Below are 26,850 nucleotides of genomic sequence, written 5' to 3' on the forward strand. Positions count from 1 at the left end.
TTCACCAAATTCGTATTACATGCAATCCATTAAGTATAACATGTTCCGATAAATATTTCTCTTGTCTACACCATGTAGAAAAGCAAATTTGTTCTTGTGATCGCACTTACCTACGTTATAGCGTATAACACTCAGTTATAAGCTGATAAAATCACGTATCGCGATTATTTTACACGGGCACTTTATAACTTAAGTACAAGTGTCTTTGGGTAAATTTCAAAGAAGATCAACTGTAAAAATGTGATTTTTGATTAGTATTAATTTTGATGGAAATTCATAAATTAAAAGTCCTTTAAAGATAATTCGTATATAACACAATTAGGTACTTTCTCATTATGTGATTTCCATAGATAAGAGAGTGACTTCTATTAGTTTAGATTAGGCATAAGTGTTTTCTATTAACGATGTCGACGTTTCAAATTGTGCAACAAAGATAGCTTAGGAGGTAACTGACAACATAATTGGATATCTACTAATTGTTATAATATTAGGCTTGGATCGTATATGTGGTTTAAGTTAAATTAATAGTCATGATTGTGCCAGCATTATATAAGTAAATTGCGCGTATGGTGTGTTCGAGAATTATGAATGACATGTCATGACACAGATCAGCAAGGTCAAGGGAGCTTTACCAAAACTGGCTTTATTTATTTTGTGAATGGTTGCAACCTTATTATACATTCTATCGATAGCACCGCAGATTCAGGCTTTTTATATAAACTACTGATTTGAAGGTACAATAATATCGGTGGTTATTTAATTTTTTTATAGGTACTTGGTTAGTTTCTACGAATTGACAAAACATATGCTCATGAAATTTTGTAGGTGGGTGTATTGAAATTCTTAACAATTTCCCTATTTTTTACCCGAAGAACAAACATCGTCATCTTCCGGGAATCGTCTGTCCGACTGGGTTTGACGCGAAACGCGAAGCGAAAGTATGAAGCTTAACAATAAGTTATTGACCAACATTACGACTCCGAACACCAACCATTAACGTTCATATTTGCAACTATTTCTAGATCGGATTAATTTGTACAAGGCTATTAGTATATTCATTTTAGAGTTAGCATTTGCTCTCATTAGTTATTTCAATCTCAATACACAGTGGATTGCTGAATTATATATGCTTCCGCAAAATGTTTATAGCTGGGTATAGATTATCTTTATCTATCTTTTCATTTTATTCAAAGTCTATAAGTAACTATCATATGGATATTATTATCATATGAATATTTAACTAAAGTATTCTGTAAAATATATGAAATCGTCGACCCAATCTCATTTTTGTGCTCTTGGAAATACCATCACAAGTCAGACAGGAAATGAAGGTATGTTATACATTGTATATAACAAATAAATTATGATTTGCCACAATTTTCAAAAAGAAACAAAACTACATCAGAAAAGGGATCAAACATATAACAAACATGAGATAAATGTTAAAAATAAAATAAAATTATTAACGATAAATTGACAATGAATTCGCTGGATGATTAAGTGAATGTAGTACCTACCAAACTACCAACCAATCAAACTCGAACAATAAAATAGCAAAAGGTTATGAAACGTTGCCTATAAGTTCTTGTTTTATTTTTTGTGTGGTCTCGATCACATCGAGATCATATTGAGAGCAAAAGCAGTTTCTGACTAAAGTTGCAACATATTGGTATCAAATCGCATAGCAGTGATCGTAGGTACATCTTATCAAATATGTAAATGAATGCATTAGTCCGTAGCTTTTTACCTACACATTTGACTATTGTGGTTAACCGGTCTTCTCCTCTGAAACACTTCAGGCAAATATTATTCAAAATATTGCCTGAAATGTCACTGTGGTAACTGTTGATATGCTTCATAACCTCACTATATTTTGTTAGGAGCTGGCTTTGCACTTTTGCGAAATAACCACAGTCAGACCGCACGGCCGCAGAAATAATATATTGAAATCGGACCCCACTCTCTTTTTGCGATTGAAGAGGGGCATCTACTTCTACATTAATTTAAGGCTGGCTGCGCACTTGACTTTGTTTAGTAGTATCGTATGGGATGAGAAACGAGAAATGAGACACCAAATTTAACTAAAATTAAATATATTAGTACTTGAATTTTAGAGATAGTATCTAAAGATTATGTAATTATTATTTATTACATATTAGGAATACTTTTTAATGGCCCCACTGTCCACGAGCTTAGTATACATAGTATATATATTTCGTATTCTAGTGTAGGTTTCACTGCACTTTGAGATCAATATCTTCTCGGACAAAAGACTTTATAGGTCGGGCATCGATCTATCTCCGCGATGTCGCCGTAAGCATACGTTTTATCGAAGAAACTTCAGTGTGCAGACATCATAAATTATAATAAGTAATAGATGCATGATTGAAACAAACATGTGGTACCTATAAGTAAGTGATCGGTTACTAATATGATTGTACAATCTCCTATCCTTTCTTTCGACTCAAACGATACGTCAGCGTTCGCTCGCTCATGTCAAGTTGATTGATATTTAAAGAAATCATCAGAATTAATTTTTGATATAATCTGACAATTCGTTATTTATTGACAAATTGCAATAAATCAAAGTAATAGTAATAATAGAAGAAATTATTTCCTCATCAGTACTTCGCAGGCGCGTATTGACCCGCCTGCGAAGATAATGAAAAAATAATTTATTGTGTGTGTGTGTATAATTTAGTATTGACTAAGCTGAAATCAAATAACTGATTGTAATAGGTAGGTAAATGCTTAGATCAGTATCAAGACATCGCCAGTAGTCACAATAAGGTACTATTAAGATGCTTCGTAAATTAAAATGAATAATTACAATTAGGAAAAATAGCCAAGCATTTACATTTTTAACGATACTTAGTTAATGATTGCTTGCTTGTTGTTTGTCGTATCGAAGTCACAGTAAGCCCCTCTATCTCTTCAATACAAACTTGCTTGCAGTCTAGTTTTAGTTATCTTTTGTCATAAACTTTCCCCTGAGGCCGGTAAAATTCTAACAGTAGGAACTTTACCTGATATTGATACACTGAAAAGAGTTTAAAAATTATGATTTGAGAAAGATTGTGTCGAGTGCATTTTAAATTTGTATAAGGTTTAAACTTTTTTTTTTCAAATATTCGTCGTCAATACACCATTTAATTTGACTGGAAGTATGTCTTCTTCTTCATTCTTGTTTACATTGTAAGCCGTTCCGTAAAAACTGAACATCCATTACTCACCCAATGACGCGATTTGATCTGCGTAACTAAAAATTAAATTATCCACGACGTTCAAACAGAATATCTTTGGCAAGGACAGCCCAGTCCATCTACTTGTCCAGCTCATCTACTTAACTCATACATTTTTTTAATTACACCTAGTACAAATAGGAAAAAGTCCAGTCTCCGTGTTAAGTGAACTACATTAAACAACTCACACTAAAAATGTTGTAATAAATATAAAATACGGATCCAAAATAGTGTAATAAATACAAAATACGGACGAAACAAATGTTTGCCTTTTATTCAAACCGCAGACAGTTAAATTGCTGAAACCTATTTTAACTTAAATTCAGCTGCTATTGCAATTTTTCACAGTGCACAGTCACGTTTCATTATCCGAATTCTGTACAATACATCCCCTGAAACATAGATGAGACGGTCTTATTCCAACTGCAAAAACCTAATCTTCTTTTCTGACCTCCGTGGCGTAGTGGTGCCCGCTCGCTATCTGGAGGTCCTGGGTCCTCGAACCCATGGTTCTGTTCCCAGCGCAACTGTCATCACAAATACTAGGCTTCGGTTGTTGTGCCCATTTCTTTATTTGTGATAAATTAGTGTGGGACATTGAGTGTTGTCCATTAATTAATTTTCAAGATAACAAGCATAAAGATGCTTGTTATATATGGGACAATAACTTGGGTTATTGTCCCATGTATAACACCTACCACAATCGTACATGTTTTGCCAAATATACTCAAAAACACACTTGGCTTGACTGTCTTTGTCTGGTCTCACGTTGGTCGCAAACTGTCGAGCTTCACACGTCCTGGGCCCACTACCAAGTACCAAGTCCTCACGCGGGATAACAAAATAGACAACAGACTGTTTAAGATTAAGATTTTAAATGACCTCTTTTAACGATTTAGTGGTAATAGTTTAAAACGGTGGTAAAGGTGACTGAAACCTTAGTTTTATACCTACGCTCACAGTACCTCAACAAACAGATGAGACAATGTTGTACAGTTTGACAATTGGCTGCACCTTGCGTTCTAAGCAATGCCACCTAGTAGTGAAGTCTATCTAGAAAACACTCATTCGCTATCTGACCACTCATGCATAACCAATTAATAATACTTATTTATACCCTTGGGCATAATAATATAATTAACATAATTATATTATTATGCCCATGGGTATAAATAATTTTAAGCACTTTATGTATATAAAACAATTTCATGCATAACGAAGCAGTAAATTAATCCAACTAATACAAATTATATAATAATCTTTAAATCTATTTACAACAGGTTTTTAGCGGTATTGGTCACAAACAGCTTAATTGAAGCTTGTTGAAGAATATAAAGAAATAATTGTTGATGGAACTGAAAATACTTTTAGCCGTTATAAAAATCAATTTTGTGTGTATTTTCTGAGTATTTACTGTTGTAGCAATTCCCTATGCGTCACCAGTGCAATTCGCTGCACGCCATAAAAATTAGACGGGTGAGGTAGCGCGATCAACTTTTACGTTAACTTTAACGTGCGCAAAATACGCCATTTTGTCGAAACGTCAGCGGCGCGCCATTTGGAAATTAACATCAAATTTAACAGTGCAACTCACTCTTATATTACTACTACAGTACTGCCTACTTATGCTTTATTTTTTTTTTTTTTGTTTTAAATTTCCGAATATTTTTTGTATCATGATTATTGTTGGGTCGGTGATATGTTAAAAAAATTGTCTTATTTAGGGATTTTAAAAGTATGTAGTAACCTGAATCGGATTGTTAGAAATACCTATACACATGGGACTACTAGGATTCAAAACTGGGACGTTTTTGATAGCAGTGGGCTTAAGCATTGAAACAGCACATCTTCTCAATAAACATCTTGACCTATATTGATTCATAAAGATGAATAACAAAAATGTTATGTATACATAAATATATTTGAATGTAAAATGTATATTAATGTTCTTAGATTTCCGTTGCCATTAAAGCCAAAATACCATGCTATTATATCCATAGATCAGAGATTTAGATAACCTACATAAAAGAGTTTTTTTATTATTTTAATGGAGGTCGAATAATCAATATATCATAAAAAGCGTCGGTTCTGTATGTACATGCGGTGAGCCATTATAAACGTACCTATAGGTATAATACCGAATAAGAGCATGTTTGAGTCTTTCTATTCTTCTTCTATTCGAGTGAGTTATTGCTACATCTGATGTCAGATTTTATTCAAGTCACCTAAAGTCATCTCCTCAAAATTTTTTTTGTAATCTGATTTGAAAGAAATGATCTGTATTATGATTGCAATGAGTAGGTTATGGGAATATTGATATCCACGTCAGAATATATGTGCTAGGTACTTAAAGATATATATTTAACACCATTTTGAACATTCAGAGACAGTAACAATGCCGCTAGATCATTGTCACGAATCACAAAGATTTAAAGTTAATTAGCGAGTTTTTTTAAACTTTATAAAAATAAACTCGATCATCATAAAAATCACAGTATTTACTTCACTGGTGTGTCTAAAAATTAGTCAAGTACCTAATTTTTATTTTTACTTATTTCATTTCACTTCTCATGTTTTTATCTTTCCTCCAGGTTAATTAGGTTACATTCTCATTTATTACGGCAAAACCTACACTCACACGCTTACGTTGCCCATCAAAATACAAATAAAACTGCAATAAACATAATATAAGTACTTTACCTCATTTGCCCCAGTTGAGTTTCAGCTCGCATGAAACTTGTTTCATGATGTTGTTACCTGACTGTGTCCAAGTTAAATATTTATGTTCAATCATGTTATTTTTAGCAAATGGTTCGTAATACCTACTTGATTTTATGATGCAAGTCATTAAACAGCTTAAATTAACATCAAATATTCAAATATGATGAACAATTGTAAAATCGTTGTTAGGTAAGAACTTGACAAACATTACTCGAATACCTACTAATAAATAACATAGCATCTATGGCTTAGAGATATATTAATGATTTGGCTTTCGCCTAATATGGCTACTTCTTTGAACGCCTGTTGATTGCTTGTTAAACCTCCCATGGCCTTGTATACGACAGGATTTAAGAGCATTCGGTAAAAAGATAATAAGCCTATCACAGTCATCACAAACCCTGTTTTTAAAATGAACTCGTTGAAAAGGAATATACACAAGTTCTAGCTTTTGTTATCTGATTGTTGGATGATAGGTTGAATAATAAATACATAAATATATTAGGACAAATTACACAGATTGAGTTAGCCCCAAAGTTCGAGACTTGTGTTATTTATGATATATATATATATATATATATATATATATATATATATATATATATATATATATATATATATATATATATATATATATATATATATATATATATATAAGATCCGGGCCAATCAGAAAAAGATCATTTTCCATCAAGACCCGACTGGGGGATCGAACCCGGGACCTCTCGGTTCAGAGGCAATCACTTTACCACTACGCCACCGAGGTCGTCTGAATGTCAGTTGGTCGGTTGAATGTCACTTGCATGGAAATAAGTACTTACTTTAAAACTGTTTCAAGTTCGCGTGATCGTTCGAGCGATCGAAGCCTAAAACTGCAATATTAACATGACAAGAGATTTTAACGAGCTTGGCAATGACCTTCTCTTGAGAAGATTAACTTAATGTTACCTAAGGTCAAGTGGACCAGGCAGTTCTAACTAAATGTACGAACCACAAAATAAAATAATTTTGAATACATTTAAAATGTTTCAGCTATTTATATTAATACTAGCGCCCTCGGCTTCGCTCAGGTGAAAACATAATAGACACACAAAAACACTTGGAAGCACTCCCTGTCATATCATTTATGGTGTGTATTATGTAAGGATAAGGACGGAGTTATTACACATTTACTTATCTATTAAATTTTTAAACTATCCACGTACGTATATACGTAACTAATTACTCTAAATTAATGTATATAAATAAGTTGTAAATAGTTGTAAGTGCTTTTTTGTACCGAGTACCTACTAAATAAAAATTGTACTAAATAAAATATTTTCAATTGCCATACATTTTCGTGTTGTAAAAGAATTATGAACAATTGAATAGCATTTAGATAATGATTATATAATTTAGTTACATGCATTTAAATTTGCATTCTACTGCTTTTTACATATGTTTTTTTTTTATGTCATAACGTCGTGAAGCCCGGAGTCAGTGTAAAAAAAAAAAAACATTAAAATTTTGACTTTATAAGCAGTCGCCTGTCTGACATGAACCCACATTAGGAATACTATTGTTGCCTATAAGCCGCCTACGTTACGCGTCCTCGTACGACATGATAGGGGAGGACAAGAAGTGATCCTATCCTAGAGTGGAAACACACGCCGTAATTGTGTGGCAAAAGGATGCAGCGAATGTACAACGCAGCACGTAACCAAGCGAAGAAAATGACGTAAAAACTTATTATGTAAGTAATATGCAAATATTCTTTTGTTCTTTGAATTATCCTCTCTTTCATACAGAACACGTTTCAACTTACTCGTACTTTCAAAATTACATTACTCATTTGTAATACATACCTACTGCAAGAATGACGGGTGAATGTATGATTTCATACTAAAACTAATAATAGACTTATAATATATAACATCTGCAGTGTTTCAATATAGGCAAACATGTAGTCTCTAGTTTGAAGTTTGCACAGACAAAGTTACAGGTATTATTTTAACTAGTGAATGTTCTATATGAGTACTTATGAAACAACATGGTAGCGCTTAGAAATATTTCAGTGAATTACCTGATCACATTTCTCTTCTTCTTTTGAAGTTCAAATAGCTATTTTAAAGTTCAACTTGAAGGCGACAAAACCACTTCTACCTATGTGTAGAATATAATAGAATAAAAAAGGCCAATGAAGTATGTACTTCATTGGCCTTTTTTACGGGTGTTTATTATGTAATAGAGAGATAAATTTTAACTGTAGGTACAGTGAGAATCACACATTTTCAATAAGAAAATAAACATGAGTGATTTAAAATTATACTTTGTAAAATATAACTTGAGCATGGATTTAGTACATCGTTGTACGGAATACCATAAACCAAGAATACTATTTCCAAGAACTTAGTCCTATTTCCAGACTATTTGATAAGAACTTAATAAATTAAAAAAAAACATCCTTTATTTAAGTCAGTGAAGTAGGTAGTTAATTGTAGACATTGTAAAGTAAGTGAAGTGGTGCATCACAAGTCGGTATCTCACTTAACGGGATGGGCGTTAACCACTTCCCGCGTCGCCAACTCCTCAGCTAACTCCATACATTATGTATGCAAATTACTTGTAGCCAGCTTCCGTTCCTTCCGCAGTGCCAGCCTCTACGGCATCCTCACTGAGCTAATGAACGCTGCACGACGCTATGCGGTAGGCTACGATAGAGACCAACACTTTTTAAAGAGTTGCTGATGCAAGAATGTATTGTACAACTGCTTGGAGTTCCAACATACGAGGCGTAAAAAGCTAGTTTCTAAATAAAGGCTTTGACTTTGATATAACGATTACGTTCAAGAATGCTAAAGAACGAACACACGACAGTACAAACCACACGAAAAACACAGATATTATATTTTATATAATAGTACCGCGTCGCGCTGTGTAGTATGTTGTTCTTACCCGTTCGTTACCCATACGAATAATTCTCCTTAAATTGCAAGGAAAAAGTGGTATAAATTAAGACAATTCACAGGAACAGCTTTGCAACATAATTTTGGCACCCATTCTCAATGTGATTTAGTAGTTTTGTATACCTACGGAATTACTTAATATAGAAAATACTGTAGTTATGGTACATTTATAATGAGTATGTACTGATTATAAATATATTATATGAACTACGTGGTCCGCCTCGAATACTCGTGTTTAAAAAAATGCAAAAATGAAAGTTAGCATGAATGTCTTGTCTTTCTCTGTGCAAAAATATGATCGTATCGTACTTTACAAATCGGTCTAAGTAGTTCTTGCCTTAAAATTGTAGTACATGTACATTTTGAGTCAATTCCCATATCCAATGGACCGAGTCGGTTATTCCGCTGCGCCCGCGTGAAATCCGGTTTATCACACGTCGTTCCGGATGGCTCATATTTTGGGACGAAAAGCCTATGTGTAAGCCCTTTCTGTTAAGTTACGTATGGCTAGAATATCAGTTTAATATCATCGGAATTTGGAAGGTATGTTAAAAGTCCTACTAAATATTATAAATGCGAAAGTTTGGGTCAAATTGTGGACATATTAAGTATGGATGTATGTTACACAATCACACCGATATTTAAACTTTTGACGAACTTTCAGGACGAATGCGCAAAACATTTAAAAATATATATTTCGATTTTACAATCACATCATATGATTTGATATTGAGTTCTTTCTGTCAATTTAAATGATATCAAACGTTAATTGGAAACGGCAAAGTGGGAAAAATAAAACAAGTGATATTCGTTAACGTATTCAAAACCGAATTAAAAGATTCGTTTCTCCAATTTATCAAATAAAGTCTACCTTAATTAGAGCACGTATTTATGATATGATATAGACTATGATTGACCCGAGGGAATTGGTGGGTTTACATAGGTCGATATAAGTCATAGGTACGAGTAACTTGGGCAAATCCACATCATAACCAATTACTTATATCATAACAATTAGTCGCCCCCTGGGACATAGAGCTCTCAATGTATAATTTTCTTACAACTTCATATTACATAACTCAATATGAAATTCAATTATTTATAGATAACACACACATAATTAATAGGCAACCTGAGGATGAAGTTTTAGCTCCCAAATATCTCTTATAGTCCCGCGCTAGTTGGCTAGTTTTTTATATTGTAGACACAAATAAAACGTATTATCTTTTCATGGTTGTTATTTGAATGTTTCTTCATAATTTATTAAATTTCTTAATAATCAGTAGCAATGTTTGATCTAGTGATCTAGTGATCAAACATTGCCATATCGGGCAACCGTTATGTAACAAGTAGATATATATCAAGATCGAGATTTTGAAATGCTGGCATGCTCATGTCCCCATGTACGAATTCTATTAGCCTCGGATTTGTCTGAGAGATAAATAGTTTACCAACTAATGGAAGTAAGAGTCGAGATCAGAATGCGTGATAGCGAAATGTACTTAGGTTAATAACATTATTGGTTGCTAGATGGTAAGCAAACGACTCTGGAAGGGACTGGACTAGTGTCTACGGAGCTTTGTTTAGTATACTAAGCACATATATAGTATTAAAAGACAAAGATTTGGTGAATTTATTTATTGTTTAAATAAAGATATGAAGCTAGAAAATACGAGAAAAGAGGCTTAACATGGACGTGAGGACATTTAAGATTCCCGAAATGAAACAGACCTTCGATAGACATAGAGGATATACTTATTTTCTTATCACTTTTATTATTACATACTATAGGTTGATAGGTTGGTAGGATTTACTTATTGTCTTCTCACTTTTTGTATCTGTAGGATGAATTAGAACTAATATTATCAGACTCCGGAAAATACATGAAATAGTAATAGAGAAAAGAAGATAATTAAATCTCGCAATTTAGGTTCAAGTATCATCCTTCAATTAATTATTATCAAGTGTCCCTAAGCGGCTACAATAAATACTTCGCAATTAATTTTGAATAAGTTCGTGTGATGTTGACTTACTGATATCAAAATCAAAATGTTAATCAAGTCAATAAAATCTTCAGAAATAATAATATAGGTAGCTATAGATCTTTACATAGGAACTTAAAAGGTACACAATACTAATACATAACGTCGAATCATATATCCCGGTGCAACCAGACGTTCTCACGGGTATGTATATAAAAAGAAAGTTTCATTGAAGCAGTACCAACTATAACTAGTGCCTATATTCTAATAACTGTGATAACAAGAAGATGATCATGACATGACTTATAAAAATCATAAAAAGACCGATCAAGAATATAGTTCAATGTACTTAGGTAATAATAAAACGAGGATTTCATGCCCAATCAATTTTCTTAGGTTGAGGTCGATCGAGTCGACGGATTGAATGGTATTAGAAATGAAGATAGCTTTTACCCTAAATTATGACACCCTTCAACACTCAAACCTCAAGTCAGCCCTTTCAGAATAGTCATTCGAACATACCAAGTATACACAATAATTAATAAAAAAATACGTAATGTGGAGATGGCATAACTTGAACTATTAATACAAGATACTAGCTGATGCCCGCTACTTCGTTCGCGTGCTGCAATATATTTCCTACAGTTTAGCTGCACTCTTCTTCAGGTGTTCCAGATCTTCGATTTTTATACATCAACAGGAAATGCTCATCAGGCTGAACAACTTTTGTTAAGGCGTCATTTCTATGTTTCCTGTAGTTTCGCTGGACCATCATGGTCAGACCCATGATGCAGACCCATGATGGTCCGGACCCGGACCGGATGCAGATCCGGTGTTTTAGATCTTAAATGTTTATACCTCAACAGAAAATGCTCATCAGACTGAACAACTTTTATTAGAGCGTTATTACTTTATTTCCCGTAGTTTATCTGTGCCATCCTGGGTCTACATAAGGTATTCCAGATCTGTATTTTCTATAGTTTAGCTGTACCATCATTGTTCGCTCCATCAGGTATTCTAGTTTTCAAAATCATTTATACCCTATATCAAGTTTCACTATTAGTGAAATAACGCTATCTTAGATTTGTCGAAAACAATAAATTGATAAACATCTCGTCTTCTTGGAACTGAAAAAGAAACATAACAAAAAATCAAATTTTTCCAAATATATAATAAATCAATGAAGCAAAGCCTAAGCAGCTTATGTTATCACTAGCGCTGTATATAAGAGACGAGTGAAATTTATCTTAGTAATGAGCTTACGAAGAAGTACCTATTGTGTACCTACTTATACCGGGAATACAATAGACTGCCAAAAATATGAAATTACGTGTAGCGTCTGTTGTTGTGTAATATTTAAATTTCACACCATTTTTGAAGAAATCCATGGTATAGTCTCTAGGATATACCATGGATTTCTTAAAATATATATGGTTATCTCTAGGATAACCAGGCGGGCAGCTCCTTCCATTTCCTCAAAGAAGGAAGGGAAACTATGAATTTTTTTTATTTCAATAGAGATATTTCATCTCTATTAAAAGAAATATTTGGAAATTGGAAATAAAATAGCTAGGTAATATACTCAATATAGTTTGACACGGAACCGGATTCCCAAGTCGCACATCTTGGGCGATGACAAATGAATACCAGTGAGACTCCGTCATGGCAGAGTTTCACCCGCGTGCGCAACCTTTACGTGACTCCTAGTACCCACTCACAGAATTAAGGAAAAGGGACTATAAAATAAGCTGTGAAGGGTCACTGACACTGTTGAATAATTTATTCGGCGTATTCGCTATTTCAACACGCTGTCTCTAAAGCCACCCCGGCTTTGCTCGGTTACTCTAGCTAGAATATCTAGCATTGACTCACTAAAACCGACGAAAATGGATAACAGTCTTTTATTGTCCAGTTTAGTTGAAAGTACGACTAATAACTATTCTTAGAGAATAATGGTTATTTATTAGTCAAAGAAAGAAGAGTCTTTCTTTATCTAGTGTGTTACGAATAACTATTTGAAAGTTTAATAATTATTTGTTTTGAATAATTATTTGAAACTCGAATTTAGCAAAAGTCTACCATGGAGTTACTAGTTAATCTGGTTGTACAAACTACTTACTAAATCCTTGAAGTCAACAAGACTTCTAAGAAGTTCTTTCTAAGAAGAATTTTAGATTAAGTAGGAACCTTATAGAAACAAAACACAAAATATTAATTTAAAAAATTAAGTTAGTCCTTTAATGCTTCATTATTGGATTGCTATCGCGAGACCGAACAATTTTTGGTAAGGAGTCAAAATTATTATATATTACGTAAGCAGCTAACTAAACATCCTGCACATAGCCTTGTTAACATTGACCTCCTGCAATTAAGAAGTTATTTTTAGGCCATGGATGAAGGTCAAAAATCTATTGAAAATCCAATATATTTTAACCGTCAATTATTTGGAAATAATTCTGCTGTCAAGAGTAACTGGTCAAAAGTAGGTAATCACTCGTAAGTCGAAGGTTGAATCAATGCCAATTATATTCATTAAAAACCTAACGTTGTAATTTTGTGTATACTGTAATTATTCAATTAAGTTCTAATAAAGAAATCAATGATTGGTTCAGAGGTCGTCTATGAACGACAATGTGTCCGAGGATCGTTTCTCAAAAAGTGTGACTAAAATTTAAGGCCATACTAATATGCTGATAGGTAACTACATAGGTACATCAGCAAGCATTCCTCAGCTTTTATTCAAGACCTATTTTTATTCTTCTCAGATTACCAATTTTAATAACATCTGTAATTGGTGCGTTTCAAAGAGCACCGAATCGCCGCACCAATACCGAACCGAACTTATTTACGGCCTGTTATATACTCACATACATATGTACACATATTTCACTTTTCTGATTTGTCTATGGTCTGCAAAGTTTTGCCTTTCTGCCTTTTGAAGGTTTATTAAAGTTTAAACTATTCAGTATTAGTTAGCATCATACATACCGTATCTATTTTGATCCCACAAAACATATAGTTTAGATCTCGTAATAAAATTTCGCATTGTTGTATGCTTGAGACCTCTCTGAATAATACCTTTGTCTGTGTGACTTTAGTAAGTAGTTATTATAACTCCCTACCTACGTCTGCCTACGACTAAAGAATCAAAACGAAAACACGTGACTAAATTAAACACGTATGTTTTCACTGAGGTATTGTGTTTATTTTCTGTTATTCATATACTACACAAAACAAAGTCGCGCCTGCGTAACATATCAAATAATATAAGTAACTAATTACCCAGAAAAAATCAGATTTTAGTAAGTAGATCTAACGAGACAACAAAAATTTTAAAAGCAACTAAAACAAAGCTTGGGGATAAGTTTCAACAATAAATTTCCGTATAAAAGCTTGCCACGATCCTACATCGTTGCTTCTCGTCGCATTTATGTCTTTGTTCAGACTCTATTTTGTTGACTTTTTATGTAATTCTACACAAATATCAGTTATACCGTTAGGACTTCATTTTCGTAGTATAATTTTCATGACGTTGTGTATTTTAAAATTAGTGAATCGATGATGAATAATAATTAAGTTATCTATAAATTCACATTTTATAACATAGCATTCTGGCCAATTTTCTACTGCTTTCTGGTAAGGTTTTTTAGGTATACCCATCTATCATGTTCAATCTTTTTGCTGGAACAGAATTACTTTCCACAATCTCTAAATGTTACAAAACGGCGTCATTGTTAAACAAACTCTCAACAAATTATTCCCTGAATATAGACATGTATACAAGATTCTTTCTTTATTATTTCCTGTTCTGAGTTTATATTTATAGGACCTGTTTCACTACTTTCTTATAAAATCCAATGTAATCTAACAAATCTACTTAATGCGATTGGCCAATTGCCATAGATTTGTGAAACACTCTTTTTAACTTTATCTGTTTGATAAAGTTAAGCAAATTCATATATGCTCTCAGACACTTTATCATCAAGCAAATAAATAAAATAAATATAAATAACAAGACAATTTTTATCTGGCTTTTTCGATTTGGCTATAATATACAATACTAATTTATAAATTATAACCTAGTTATTATCAGTTACGGTGCTAGCGGAGGGATTGATATCACTAGTCGTGTCAACCTCTTCATCGGTGTAGCCAAGGTTTCTGTGAAAGCGGCTGGTAAATTTATTCCGAAACTTGACGAATTTTTCTATTTCTTTACTTCTTAGGCCCGTGACTGTTCGGTTGCTATCGACTAGGAACATCGAATCTAAGTTTTTATTACCACGATTCATTGATTTTTTTACGAAATAAACAGATGGGAGGTCCAATGGGCTTTGATAATTGTTCTCATCATTAAAAACTATATAAACAGTCATTGGCTTGTTGTCTTCGTCCAGCTCCAAGCCTGCCGGCGCAGTCGCCACTAAAACTTTGTAGTTTTGATAAGGTTGCTTTACAGTGGGCAAATTGACGATCTTGTTACGATTGTCTAGCCCTTCCGAAAGACGGTCATCAACGTGATACTTCAGAGGAAGGAGAAGCCTTTCATTGGAGCATCCCATGTGAGATACTTGGTTTGTTAGCTTGTTCTGTTGAACTTTCGGTATCGACGAGAAATCTTCGGGTATTGACGAGAACTCTGTTCCTAGGAGCTTGCCGCCCAGTGATTTTGGCTTTGTACCTTTTTCTTCGTATAATCCATTATAGTTAGGCAATTCAAGTTTCACTGGATGTGTCAGAATATTACACGAATGTATCGTGATCAACAGTATAATCTGTGAAAAAATAACGCTAGTTAGTTAAATGTCCCGACTCGACTACCCTGCGTGAATTTTCAACGGGTTCTGTACTTTTTGGGATGATTGATACCTAATGTACTTTTCTGTACTTATGATTAGATAAGTATGCGACATTCCATGAATTAAAGGTGAGCAGATATAGCGTGAAAAGGCTACAAACAAACAAACAAACTCACTCTCGTATTTATAATCATCTTCATAGTCGTATTCCTAATGACTGGAGGTCGTGGTAATTACGTGGAATTAAACACACATTACAACTTTCTTGGCAATGTAATGGAGTAATGGAGTGGTTTGCCATTGCCTTCTCCATTTCACACACAAGTTAATAATCAACCGGTATGCTGGTTTCCTCACGATGTTTTCCTTCACCAGAAGCAAGTGGTGGCCGATGAGTCAAATTGGTATTTAAACTCATGTGGTACGAGTAGGATTCGAAACTGGGACCTTTCGAACCACAGGCGGGCGTCTTAACCATTACACCTCCATAGGTTCATTATATTATTTTTCTTTATATTCACCGCAGTATTTATAATACCAGTTGGAATATTTTCAGATCAAAAAGCTCTGGAAATAACAAACTAGGCCGAATCCTTTTTGTCTAATTATTATTATAGTTGATAAGTACATTTATTTGCTATATTAATGTATTCTAACCTATTCACCGACTTGTTTAGAATTTACTCCAACCGAGGATATCATACATGACCAGCATAACAAACATAAGGGAAAGAGGTTTATAATTAAGTTGCAAGATCATAAATACTAACACTTTACATATGAATCATCATCATCAGTTTGAAGTAACCAAATTGTGGTTACCTTTCAGATTTCGATACGGTCTATGTGCCAAAAAAGAAAAATAGCAGTTCTTCATGTAATTAATTGGTGATAAAATAAAAATATGTTCTCAACGTCACTAAAAGAAACTGTAAAGATTTTCTTATTTCCTAATAAACAATTCAACTACATTACGAGGTGCATTTAATTTTGCGATTAATAAACATAATAAATCAGGTGATATCCTTGGAGACCATGGAATTCGAGAATTAACGCCTAGAGTTAATTAATAATATATGAATTTACGAAACATCAGACGACCAATTAAACTAATTGAGAACACTTTACTCGTGATAATTCTAAAAAGGACATCCTACTAAAGGACCGCAAAAGCCCATTTAAGAAAGTTTGCGCAAAAACCCACAACATTCGTTTATATTTCGTTTCGTTCATTCTATATGCCAACATATTAAAATGTATAAAGCACCAATAGGTAAGGTTGGTAGGTTGTACTGTATAACGATCCAACGTTGAACTTGAAGAAGTATATAACTCTATGATAAAGACATTTTACTTACTTGTTAAATGCACCAAATTATACAAATTAATAAAAACAATATCACAATAATCCAAAGGAAATACGGATGATAATTTAATCGCAACTACACTTACGTACTACTCATGTTCACGGTTTTATGACCATAGGGTAACACTATAGGCATGACTATGGCAAGACTTTGAAAAGTTTTGATTATTGTTTAGCAAGATTATTGAGCCAGCACAATAATTTTAATCAAATATTATTGGTTTGCTCCTTCTGCCTGAACCAGACGAAAGGGGAACACCAAAATCTGAAGCCACTTCATCTATATCTTCAGCCTCCAGTACTAATGGATCAAGAGACCATTTTGGTAAACAAAAGCGGAAACGTTGAGCACCTTTTGAGGAGCTATCAAGGTCTACTTCTTCAGATTCAAGCTTCTTCTGCTTTATAAAGACTCGACTGACACCATTTTTCACAAGCTACACTCGCCAGACACCAGACCTAGTAACTTGAGGCTTTCCAAATGTGATCAAAGCCTACAAAAGGTCTTGTTTGAAGCCCTCGGTGCCCGTCCGGCAACAGTTGAAGTGGTCTGACTTTTGAACCTGGTAAAAATCTTTTGAACTAATATAAAGTATCTGGATATTTTAGACCCGCTGGATATTTGAAAAATAGATTTTAATACATGTGAAATTAATATTTGAGAATATTTCATGGGCGGTACTCACTCTTGGAATTAACGAAAGCATCGTTATTCAGTGGTATAAAAATCTTATCTGTGCTAGTCTGCTTCTACTAATTCCAGTATACATCTTCAGAAATCGACAATTATCATATTAATTTTCACGATACTAAAACCACCAAAGAAGCTAATCCGTTTGGAACTGTACCGCGAATGGTAAAACCTAATTAATTTGCTTGACTCAATATATGCGGTCACAACACACGAATTACATCACGCTATTCATTCAACTGAACTATACAAATAGACTTACCCGCTCCATACTACAGACGGAATTGTCCCCCAGTTGTGTGTAACGTAATGATGCCGTAATGACCCAGCCAATGTCGATTGTCTCACATCAGTTTCAAACAAACGATAAAGGATGTTTAATTTTTTCAAAGAACGACGGATACTAATCCCAAACAAGGAAACCTTGCATGTGACAGTATAACTAAACAAAATCGATATGATTACAAATTGTGGGCTCCGTGGAAACAAACAAGAGCAAACAATCACAAATTACCCCTTGATGAACGTGAAAGAAAATAACTACAAAGTTTAGACGTACCCTGATAAGTTACCACTGCCATTAATTAAATCCATACTTCAATATGTAAACTAATATTAATAAAATGTAAAAGTGTGTTCGTTTGTTGGTTTTTTCTTCTTACCCGTCAATCGTCGTATTTTTTGCTACAGAACTAATAGGTGAGCTGGGCTTGGCTTTTAGCCGAGGGAGGAGCCGCGAACAACATTTAGTAAACCACAGATGTGTTAATAAATGATAATCCGCTGACGGGATTGACCCGGGCGAATTCTCCCATTACTTCCCATTATAATTCAACATCAATCCAAAACCTTAAAAAAATCAAAGTGTTCTTTTTAGAACATCCTGTATTTGTTTTATTTATCTATAGGGTCAATCTCTCTTAAAACATAATTTTGAGGAAGGAACCGGGAGCATCTTCTTCAGAAAATTATAAGAACTAGGTTCAACGAATTTATTCACACCAACACTAAATGGACACGTATAAAAAACTCATCAAAGACAGAGGACAAAGATCGACTACGAAAACAAATATCTCTCTCTGAGCGTGTTCCCGTTTTCTTCCACAACTGTTGACCGTCGGAGCCCAGAGACAAGAAAAATAAGTATACTGCACTGACATCTCCTGTTTTACTCATTTGACAATTTGACAAGAAAACTAACGACGGTTCTACCTACGACAGAAAAGAAATCTGTGAACTTTCTTCAGCAGCAGGCCTAAAAAAACTCAAAGTCAAGCTTTCATTTAAGAATTGTAAAATATAATTAATACCGATTTGGGTTTAATCATAATAGATATATTTTAACTTGATCTGCTAGGCTTTGTTTTCTTCTCCGAGGCTATTTACTTTCATCTCACCACATTTATTGTACCTAGTTATCCTTTAGCAATGCCCGTGTTTATTATTTGTTTAGAGTTGCCAAAATAATAAATTACATAATCCATAAAAATGTCGTCACCCAAAAGAAGTGAAGGGATATTGGGTTTCCATTAATCTTGCTTTTAGGACAGGTACCTAACCTCAAGTATACACTTCAATACTTATCTTAGACGTCCGCGTTGGAGGATTTGATTAACCTGTTTTAAACCCCGATGACAGAAGGAAAGGAGTTACAAGTTTATCGTGCCTATCTGTGCGTCTGCCCATGGCACCGTAGCGGTTACATTTACTAAACTTAGAAAAAATACTTTAAAACTAGATTAAATCGGTTCATCCAATCGGTTCGGGAAAAAATACTTTAAAACTAGATTAAATCAGATGAACCGATTTAATCTAGTTTAAAAGTATTTTTTTCTTATTTGAAAGAAAGTTCAATCAAAATTTTTCTTTGCTAAGTATATTAAAAAGTTCGTTCGGCTGTTTGGAAATCGTTAGCTCTTTTCGAACTGATGAGAAGCAAGTAAATTCAGAGGTACCTACCTAAAATTTATAATTTAGTTTTTATTGCATCACACACATTTGACTTACGCACCGCGCTAAAAGATTGTGTGTTTTAATTCGAATTCGTCGAAATTAAAATATTAAAATATTAATTACGGCAATTTGAACAATACGGCATTTTTGATAATAAAACTTTAATAGACAAAATATTAAGTATGAAATACTTATATTATGATTTCTTACAATCTTTACTTTTACAATAACAAAACATCCATTGTGCTTAACTCTTCAATAGACTATGGTAACTTTACATAATAAATTTAAACTTTAGTATCTAAAAGCTTATTTTAAACCGACCTTCATCCGCTTGTTGAAGCGTAATAATCAAATTGTGTAAAGTGGTGGGCCGCGCTCAGTCCACCGCCGACCACGCCTGTCTCAGTATTCTTACCCAACAAGGCTTTACTTTACATTTCTAAGTATAATAATTTATTTATTACTTGTGGTAGTAAAGATTGTCATTATAGTGTAAGCCGACTAAAATAAGACTTGTTGAATCAATTTTTTGCTCGAGAAGTAATAACTACAAGAGTACAAAAATGTTTTATATCTTGGCATGTAGGTAGGTACTATAAATTTATATCAACTTCACAAAATTCATGCCTTCCATTTTTTTGTCATAAAATATTGCATTTATCTATTTATGGAATAAGGTAATGATTATCACAACATAAAAAATATTATTATAAAAAAATATATAAAGAAATGGTAACTTTATACTCCCCCATCACTTATATTTTTACTTTTTGTGTAAAAATAATAACTTTTTATGACATAACCTATATGACATAAAAAAATATATAGATTTTTTAAATATAAGTATATATTTTATCCTTCTTTTCACCTTTTTATTTTAGACAAACGCGCCATCTACTTTATAAATCGCCACTATCAAACGGTTTTTACTTTCAGGAATGGGACTTAAAATGGGTATATATCCCCAAAGTACGCGATCCAAAATATCAGCTACCTCAACACTAAATTTCATTAAAATTTGATCATTTTCACGGGACTAATGGAAAGTGCCTATTGCTCTATGTTAATGAATTTTGTAATATTTTAGTTTTAACAAAGGTTATTAGGTTAAAGGTTATTTGGAAAAAAATGATTCACTGCGAATTGCGCGTTCTAACTGAAAACTAATTTTGACTACAACATACCTATACTTTTTCTTTTTCATTTTTTTATTTTTTTTTTCGCTGATAAAATATGTTCAAATTTAATTTACGATGAGAATATCAGGTCGGGCTGTAAAAATCTGGCTATATATTCATGGGCATGTCGATAAAATATACAACCTAAGCTAGTTTTACCTGTTCAAAAACACCGATCTGGTTTCTCTTGTAAATGTTTACAGAAACATTGTAAATGACATTACGGCCTGTAGATACCCAGTAAGTAAGTAAGTAGTAAGTACATAAAAAGTACCTACATCATCAATTATCAATACATATAATAAAATTGAAGAAAAGCGAAATTTGTGCATTGGATTTATTTTTTTAAGTCTTCATGGAATATACTTAGTTACTGATGAATGTTAATGACGAAAATATAGTTTTAAAAATTTTTGTCCGTCTGTCTGTCTGTCTGTCTCTGTCTGTCTGTCTGTCTGTCTGTCTGAACGCGCATCACTCGAAATCTACTGGACCGATTTGCTTGAAATTTGGTATTTAGGTACCTTATATACCGGGTTAACATCTTAGATACATTTCATCCCGGTAAATAGTCAGGTTCCCGTAGGATAATTGAAAAACTAATTATGAATCAAAAATGCCTCGGAATCCCGGGTTAACATCTTATAGATATTTCATCCCGGAAAATGAGGAGGGTCCTGTAGGAAAATTAGATACATTTCATCCCGGTAAATGGTCAAGTACCCGTAGGATTTTTTAAAAACTAATTATGAATCAAGGTTAACATCCTATAGACATTTCATCCCGGAAAATGAGGGGGGTCCTGTAGGAAAATTAAAATAACAATCCACGGAGCCGATTTACTTTAAAATTTTGTAGAAAGGTGTAAATAGAATATAAATAAATTGTTTTTATCGATTAAAGTCTGATATAGATATAATGGGCGCATCTATATATCTGTATAAAACTCTTGACTATCTTCTGAGTGACTGACTGACTAACTGACTAACTGACTGACAGACAACATACACCCGAAACTGCTGGGCGGGAAACTGAAATTTGGCATGTAGGTGAGTGTAGGTGAGCACTAAGAGAGGATTTTTGGAAATTCTACTGCGAAGGGGGTGAAAGGGGTGAAATCTGTAAATATGAAAGTTCTACACCGTTGAAGTTAGTGACTTGAAAATTTGGATTTTAGTTGTTTACAACGAAGTAATGAATTGACGTGTTTCAATTTTTTCTAAAAATTAACCCTCAACCCCTTCATAAGGGAGGTGAAAGATTGTATGGGACTGAATAAAATTTTCAAGATAAAAAGCTGAAAATTGGCACACTTACTTTTTGTAGTAAATAACAGTAATAGTAAATACAAAAAATGTTTAATTTACGTTTGTGGTTAATAAAAAGCCGGGACGTAAAACGTCATGGAAAATAGAACGGCACGCGTTGCATAAAGCGGGAGTGGGAGTAGGAGCGGGAAATGGGAAGGAGACACGTAGTGGGAAACAGGACGGGACACATTGTAAAAAACATGATGGCACAATATGTAGGAAACGTGGGATTGGACAAGTTTGTGGGACGAGACACGCAGCGGGAAACAGAAAATTGAACTAAAGATGAGAAAAAATGCGAATTTGAATAATATATATTTATCAGTCTTACAGAGTACGCGACAAAAAAATTACTGAGATTTTACTATGAAATTCACGCGGGCAAAGCCGCGGGCAAAGGCTAGTACAAAATAAAGTTCCCACTGTCTGTCCCTATGTATGCTTAGATCTTTGAAACTACGCAACGGATTATGGTACGGCTTTTTAAAATAGATAGTTGTGATTCCTGAGAAAGGTTATAGGTGTTTAATTTATTATGGTTTTAACCGAGTAAAGCCGGTACTGTCCGGTAGTCATAGTCATACATATAAAATAACCTAAAAAAACTTAAATTTATCTATTTTTATTCAGTCACGCATTTTCGAGCTTTTTCAAACTTTCGTTGATATCTAGAGATAGAAATAGTGATATTTTTTTTACAATGTCATCAACAATTGTAAAGAAATTCTGCAGTGTAATAAAATATTTTTCAAACTTTTTGTGGCATTACAATTACATGGTACGTAGTGCAAATATCATGTATACAAGTTATTTTTTCACACGTCACTGATTTTATAACGTCACGTTCTTAAAGATAGTATGTGTTATGAATGTCGTTGATCGAAGCTTAGGTTATAGGTACTTTCAACTGTTAGGTATTATACCTAACATAATATAAGTCCAGTAATTTTTCAGAAACAAGTCTGAATTTTACTAGTTTTATTTAGTTACAAGAAATGATTAGCTTTACAAAAAGATTCATCTTGGAAGAAAGTTTGAGAACTGCTGCTTCAGAGATATGGCTCGCATTGTATTTACTAATCACAAACATAATTTCTTCGAACAATGTATGCTTACGAATATAATACAATAATTGATGAGCACAGTTCTAGACAAACATAACCTTAACACCTTTCAATATTCGATGGCTTAGGCAGGTTTGTATATAGTATCAAACAATAGAATAAAGGGAGAATTACGCAATGTTTTTTGTATCTAAGTATCTGTTTTGCTTTTAATTTCAATATTGGCTATCAAACAAGTTCTTATATTAAACTAGACCGGTCTTGTTTTGCCTTATATCATTCTAGTAGGCTTGGATGATAATAATTATTTTTTACCCTGTCCTGTAATATTAATTGATAGATCTTCTGATTAATTCTATTACAAGTTAGAAAGCCATTTTTTAGGTTATTGTATTTCATGTATGTATTAAACATCAATATGTTCCTAATGGATATTTATAACTAAAATATTTATTCTCAAATTTCACTTTAAAAAGTATCGCTATGATGTAACCTTTGGCCTAAGTTACTGAAATTAATAGGTTAACAATGGCGGTTGACAAATTACTCCGGGGGAAATTAGTTAAATTAGGTCCAAGTTTCGCCTACGCGACCTCATTAAATCTCCCCCAACCACCCATTATTTTCTGTGGTGTTTTACCTAAAATAATACTAAAAATCCGTATAAGCAGTATCCCGATCTCGCAACGTTACCAACTTGTATAAAAAAGTAAGAAAAAAAAACTTTTTTCATGAAATTATTAAACTAAATGCCTAGTGGCGGCATCTATGTACACCGCAAGAAAATACCAACACAATATCAAAAAGCACAATTAGGATATCGTCAGGGTAGGGATTCCGCTGACTGCTGATTGTACCGGCTTCACACTGTCATCGAACAATTGGCCAAACTTTTGTGGCTTCGGTATACATTGCTATAATTTCACTGCGATAAATAAAAGCACTCATAGTAACTACGCGTTCACGTTGGAATATGTCCAATAAAAACACTATCGGCGAACTCAGGATGCCGACGTGTATGCCGTATAAAAGTCCATGCAGTATTTTTTGAGTTTATCGCGGACAAACAGACGCGGCAGGGACTTTGTTTCATAATATGTAAGGATATTAAAGTTATACGAAGAGTTGATAAAATTAATTAAAATCCTGTTACAATATATTATATGATCTCTAGAATCTACAGTCGAAGTCAGGATTCGGATATTTTATTCATTCCACACTTTGATTGATAAGTACCTACATCTTTCTCGGTGGTTAGTATTTCAGTGTTAATGAATTTAATAAGTGTTAATTATATCACAATCTGATATTTTTTTTGTGTAAAACTAATTTAACTTCGTACGAACTTTACATACTACATAACTAAAACTAGAACAATAGATAAATCTGACTTTAAATCAATTGATATTATATCTAATCGTCTGCTGAATATGTATAATGACTAATTTTCGAAAAAGTCAGTTACGTCTTTATTCTGTTTGAGAACAGTAACGTAATTTATTGTTTAAAATCGTTTTCAATACAATTTCAGAATGACCCGTTTCGATTTATCTACCATCTGGATACAGATAAGAAGCGAGTAATTTCTACAGATAAGAAGCGAGTAATTTCCTTTTCTGAAGGTCTTGACCTGGAAAGCCGCTCCACCCTCAGGTTGCTACTTGCTACTTATCTTTCTATAACAATTCTTGTCAAAGTCAAAGGGCAACACGCAACGGGGACCGTTGTGTATTGTAATAATTATACTTTATTTGTTGTCCATTATATGGATAATTGGGATATAGGTGTTGGGATATTGGGGTATAGGTTAATTGGTGTTTAGGTATTTAGTGCCGACTTTTTAGAAATTAAATGTCATGCAAAATAAACTTTTAGTTGGCATTAACATTTAAGGTCCATGCACACCGAATGCGTATGCAACACGATTATATGGAAAATACTAATTCCATACAATCGTGTTAGCTAGTGCTTTTGGCCGCGGCTTCGCCTACATGAGTTTCTCTGCGAACGCAGAACAGACATGATTTTTATACAAACTTTCTTCCCGTGTGTCTTTAAATACATGTATACCCAATTTCATCAAAATCGGCAAAACGGTATAATCATGAACACGGAACAGATAGACAGACTTTCACATTTATACGCCTACGCGTGCAATAATAATTCATGCAATATTTAACTGCATACACATTCGGCATCTATTCAGATTTTTATTTTTATTTGTTTTTACGAAATTTGTTACGTATTTGTACCAAAAGCGGAGCGAGGTGCTAGTAAATTATTAATGCGACAGTGTCAAGCTTTCACATCTAAACCACTCGGCCGATTTTTATGAAACTTGCGGGTAAGTTTCAAATATACGACAGCTAATCCATAATAAATCACAGAATAGGTAGGTAGTAAAAGCGCCTCAGTGGAGCATCACAGTAAAACTTAAAATCGATTCCAGAACGTATTTAATTCTAGTAAAGTAGGTTTCAGTAAATGAAAACAATAAAACTGTCTGGCTGGAGATAAGAGTACGGGACGTAATTATATTTCTCAGTCACATTGGTGGAACGACTGCAGCAGCGTCACCAGACGTCGCAGATTTTGCAGTTTATTTTTTCTATCACGTCCCACGTTTGACGAAATAATCCAGGTTTTTTGCCCATTAGATTTCAAAATCTTGCTTTACCAAAAAAATCTTGCAACGCTGGACTGCAGTGACCAGATGTCCGGACATGAAAAAAATTAATATTAATGCACAATAAAGTTGGAACCACGTTGGAACAAAAATTTAACGTTTAATAGTGGAGGCAAAGTGCCTAATTATTGATCCAGCTCTGTATTAGACACACGAAAAAAGATGTTTTGGATTAAATGTGTCATATGTTTAAGTTATCTCATAGCATAGCATGTTATGCCGTTGCCATTACGAGATAATGTCTATCTCGTCAAATAAATTAACTCCGACAAAATGTAATCCACTTTAGTTGTTATCGATGGAAACGATGTTACCTTCCATCAAAAATGTACCCCTAATAGTGTCTTGCAACAGTTTTTTCATCACTCGCTGATTTTAGCGACTTTCATAACCTTTGAGGTTTTGTCCAATGTATACTATAACTAATGGCGAAGGTTCCCCGAGCACCTTGGCACGCATCCACAATCGGTCTGACGTCTCACTGCCTTAGTGATCCAACTTTCACACATATTTTAGTGGTATTGTTGTATATGCATTTCTAACTTATTTGCCTTGTTTGTGTAAAATAATGTAATAATAATACCTTCTATCTGACTCCAGATCTGGGTAACTATTTCGTGATTTACTTCATAATATAGAAATTATTTGGTGCCATTTGTGGAATAACCTAGGTCGGTGCCGAATATCCAATACGAAACACAACTTAAATATGACGACCAACCCAGCCTTTAAAAACCCACCCGATAATAAAATCATAATAACTGCGAATAGTGATAATAAACAGATGTCATTTAGTATTGGAGTTCCCTTCAAATTGATTGAGAAATCGTATTCGATAGGTCGGTGAATATTTAGCGAAGTAGAATAGACATCCAAGTAGACACATTATGAATAATAATAGTGTTTGTGT

General features: G+C 33.6%; 2 protein-coding genes across 4 annotated transcripts in view; one reads left to right on the top strand and one right to left on the bottom strand.

Annotated features, from left to right (window-relative positions):
• Positions 1 to 26,850, top strand: part of LOC128682781 (frequenin-2) — a 144,564-nt gene that overhangs the window by 101,120 nt on the left and 16,594 nt on the right. The window lies entirely within an intron of this gene.
• Positions 12,671 to 18,104, bottom strand: LOC128682779 (uncharacterized). Of its 2 annotated transcripts, none has more exons than XM_053767621.1 (2): positions 18,009 to 18,104; positions 12,671 to 15,665 (listed from the first exon to the last, which is right to left on the bottom strand). In XM_053767621.1, exons 1-2 carry the CDS (start codon positions 18,015 to 18,017, stop codon positions 14,970 to 14,972), a joined length of 705 nt encoding a protein of 234 aa, XP_053623596.1. In that variant the 5' UTR covers positions 18,018 to 18,104; the 3' UTR covers positions 12,671 to 14,969. The 2 variants fall into 2 exon arrangements, with proteins under 2 accessions (XP_053623596.1, XP_053623595.1); XM_053767620.2 differs by lacking the exon at positions 18,009 to 18,104 and adding an exon at positions 17,742 to 17,994 and having other exon boundaries at positions 12,679 to 15,665.

The sequence above is a fragment of the Plodia interpunctella genome, chromosome Z (assembly GCF_027563975.2).
Source record: "Plodia interpunctella isolate USDA-ARS_2022_Savannah chromosome Z, ilPloInte3.2, whole genome shotgun sequence".
In the NCBI taxonomy this organism is placed as follows: domain Eukaryota; kingdom Metazoa; phylum Arthropoda; class Insecta; order Lepidoptera; family Pyralidae; genus Plodia; species Plodia interpunctella.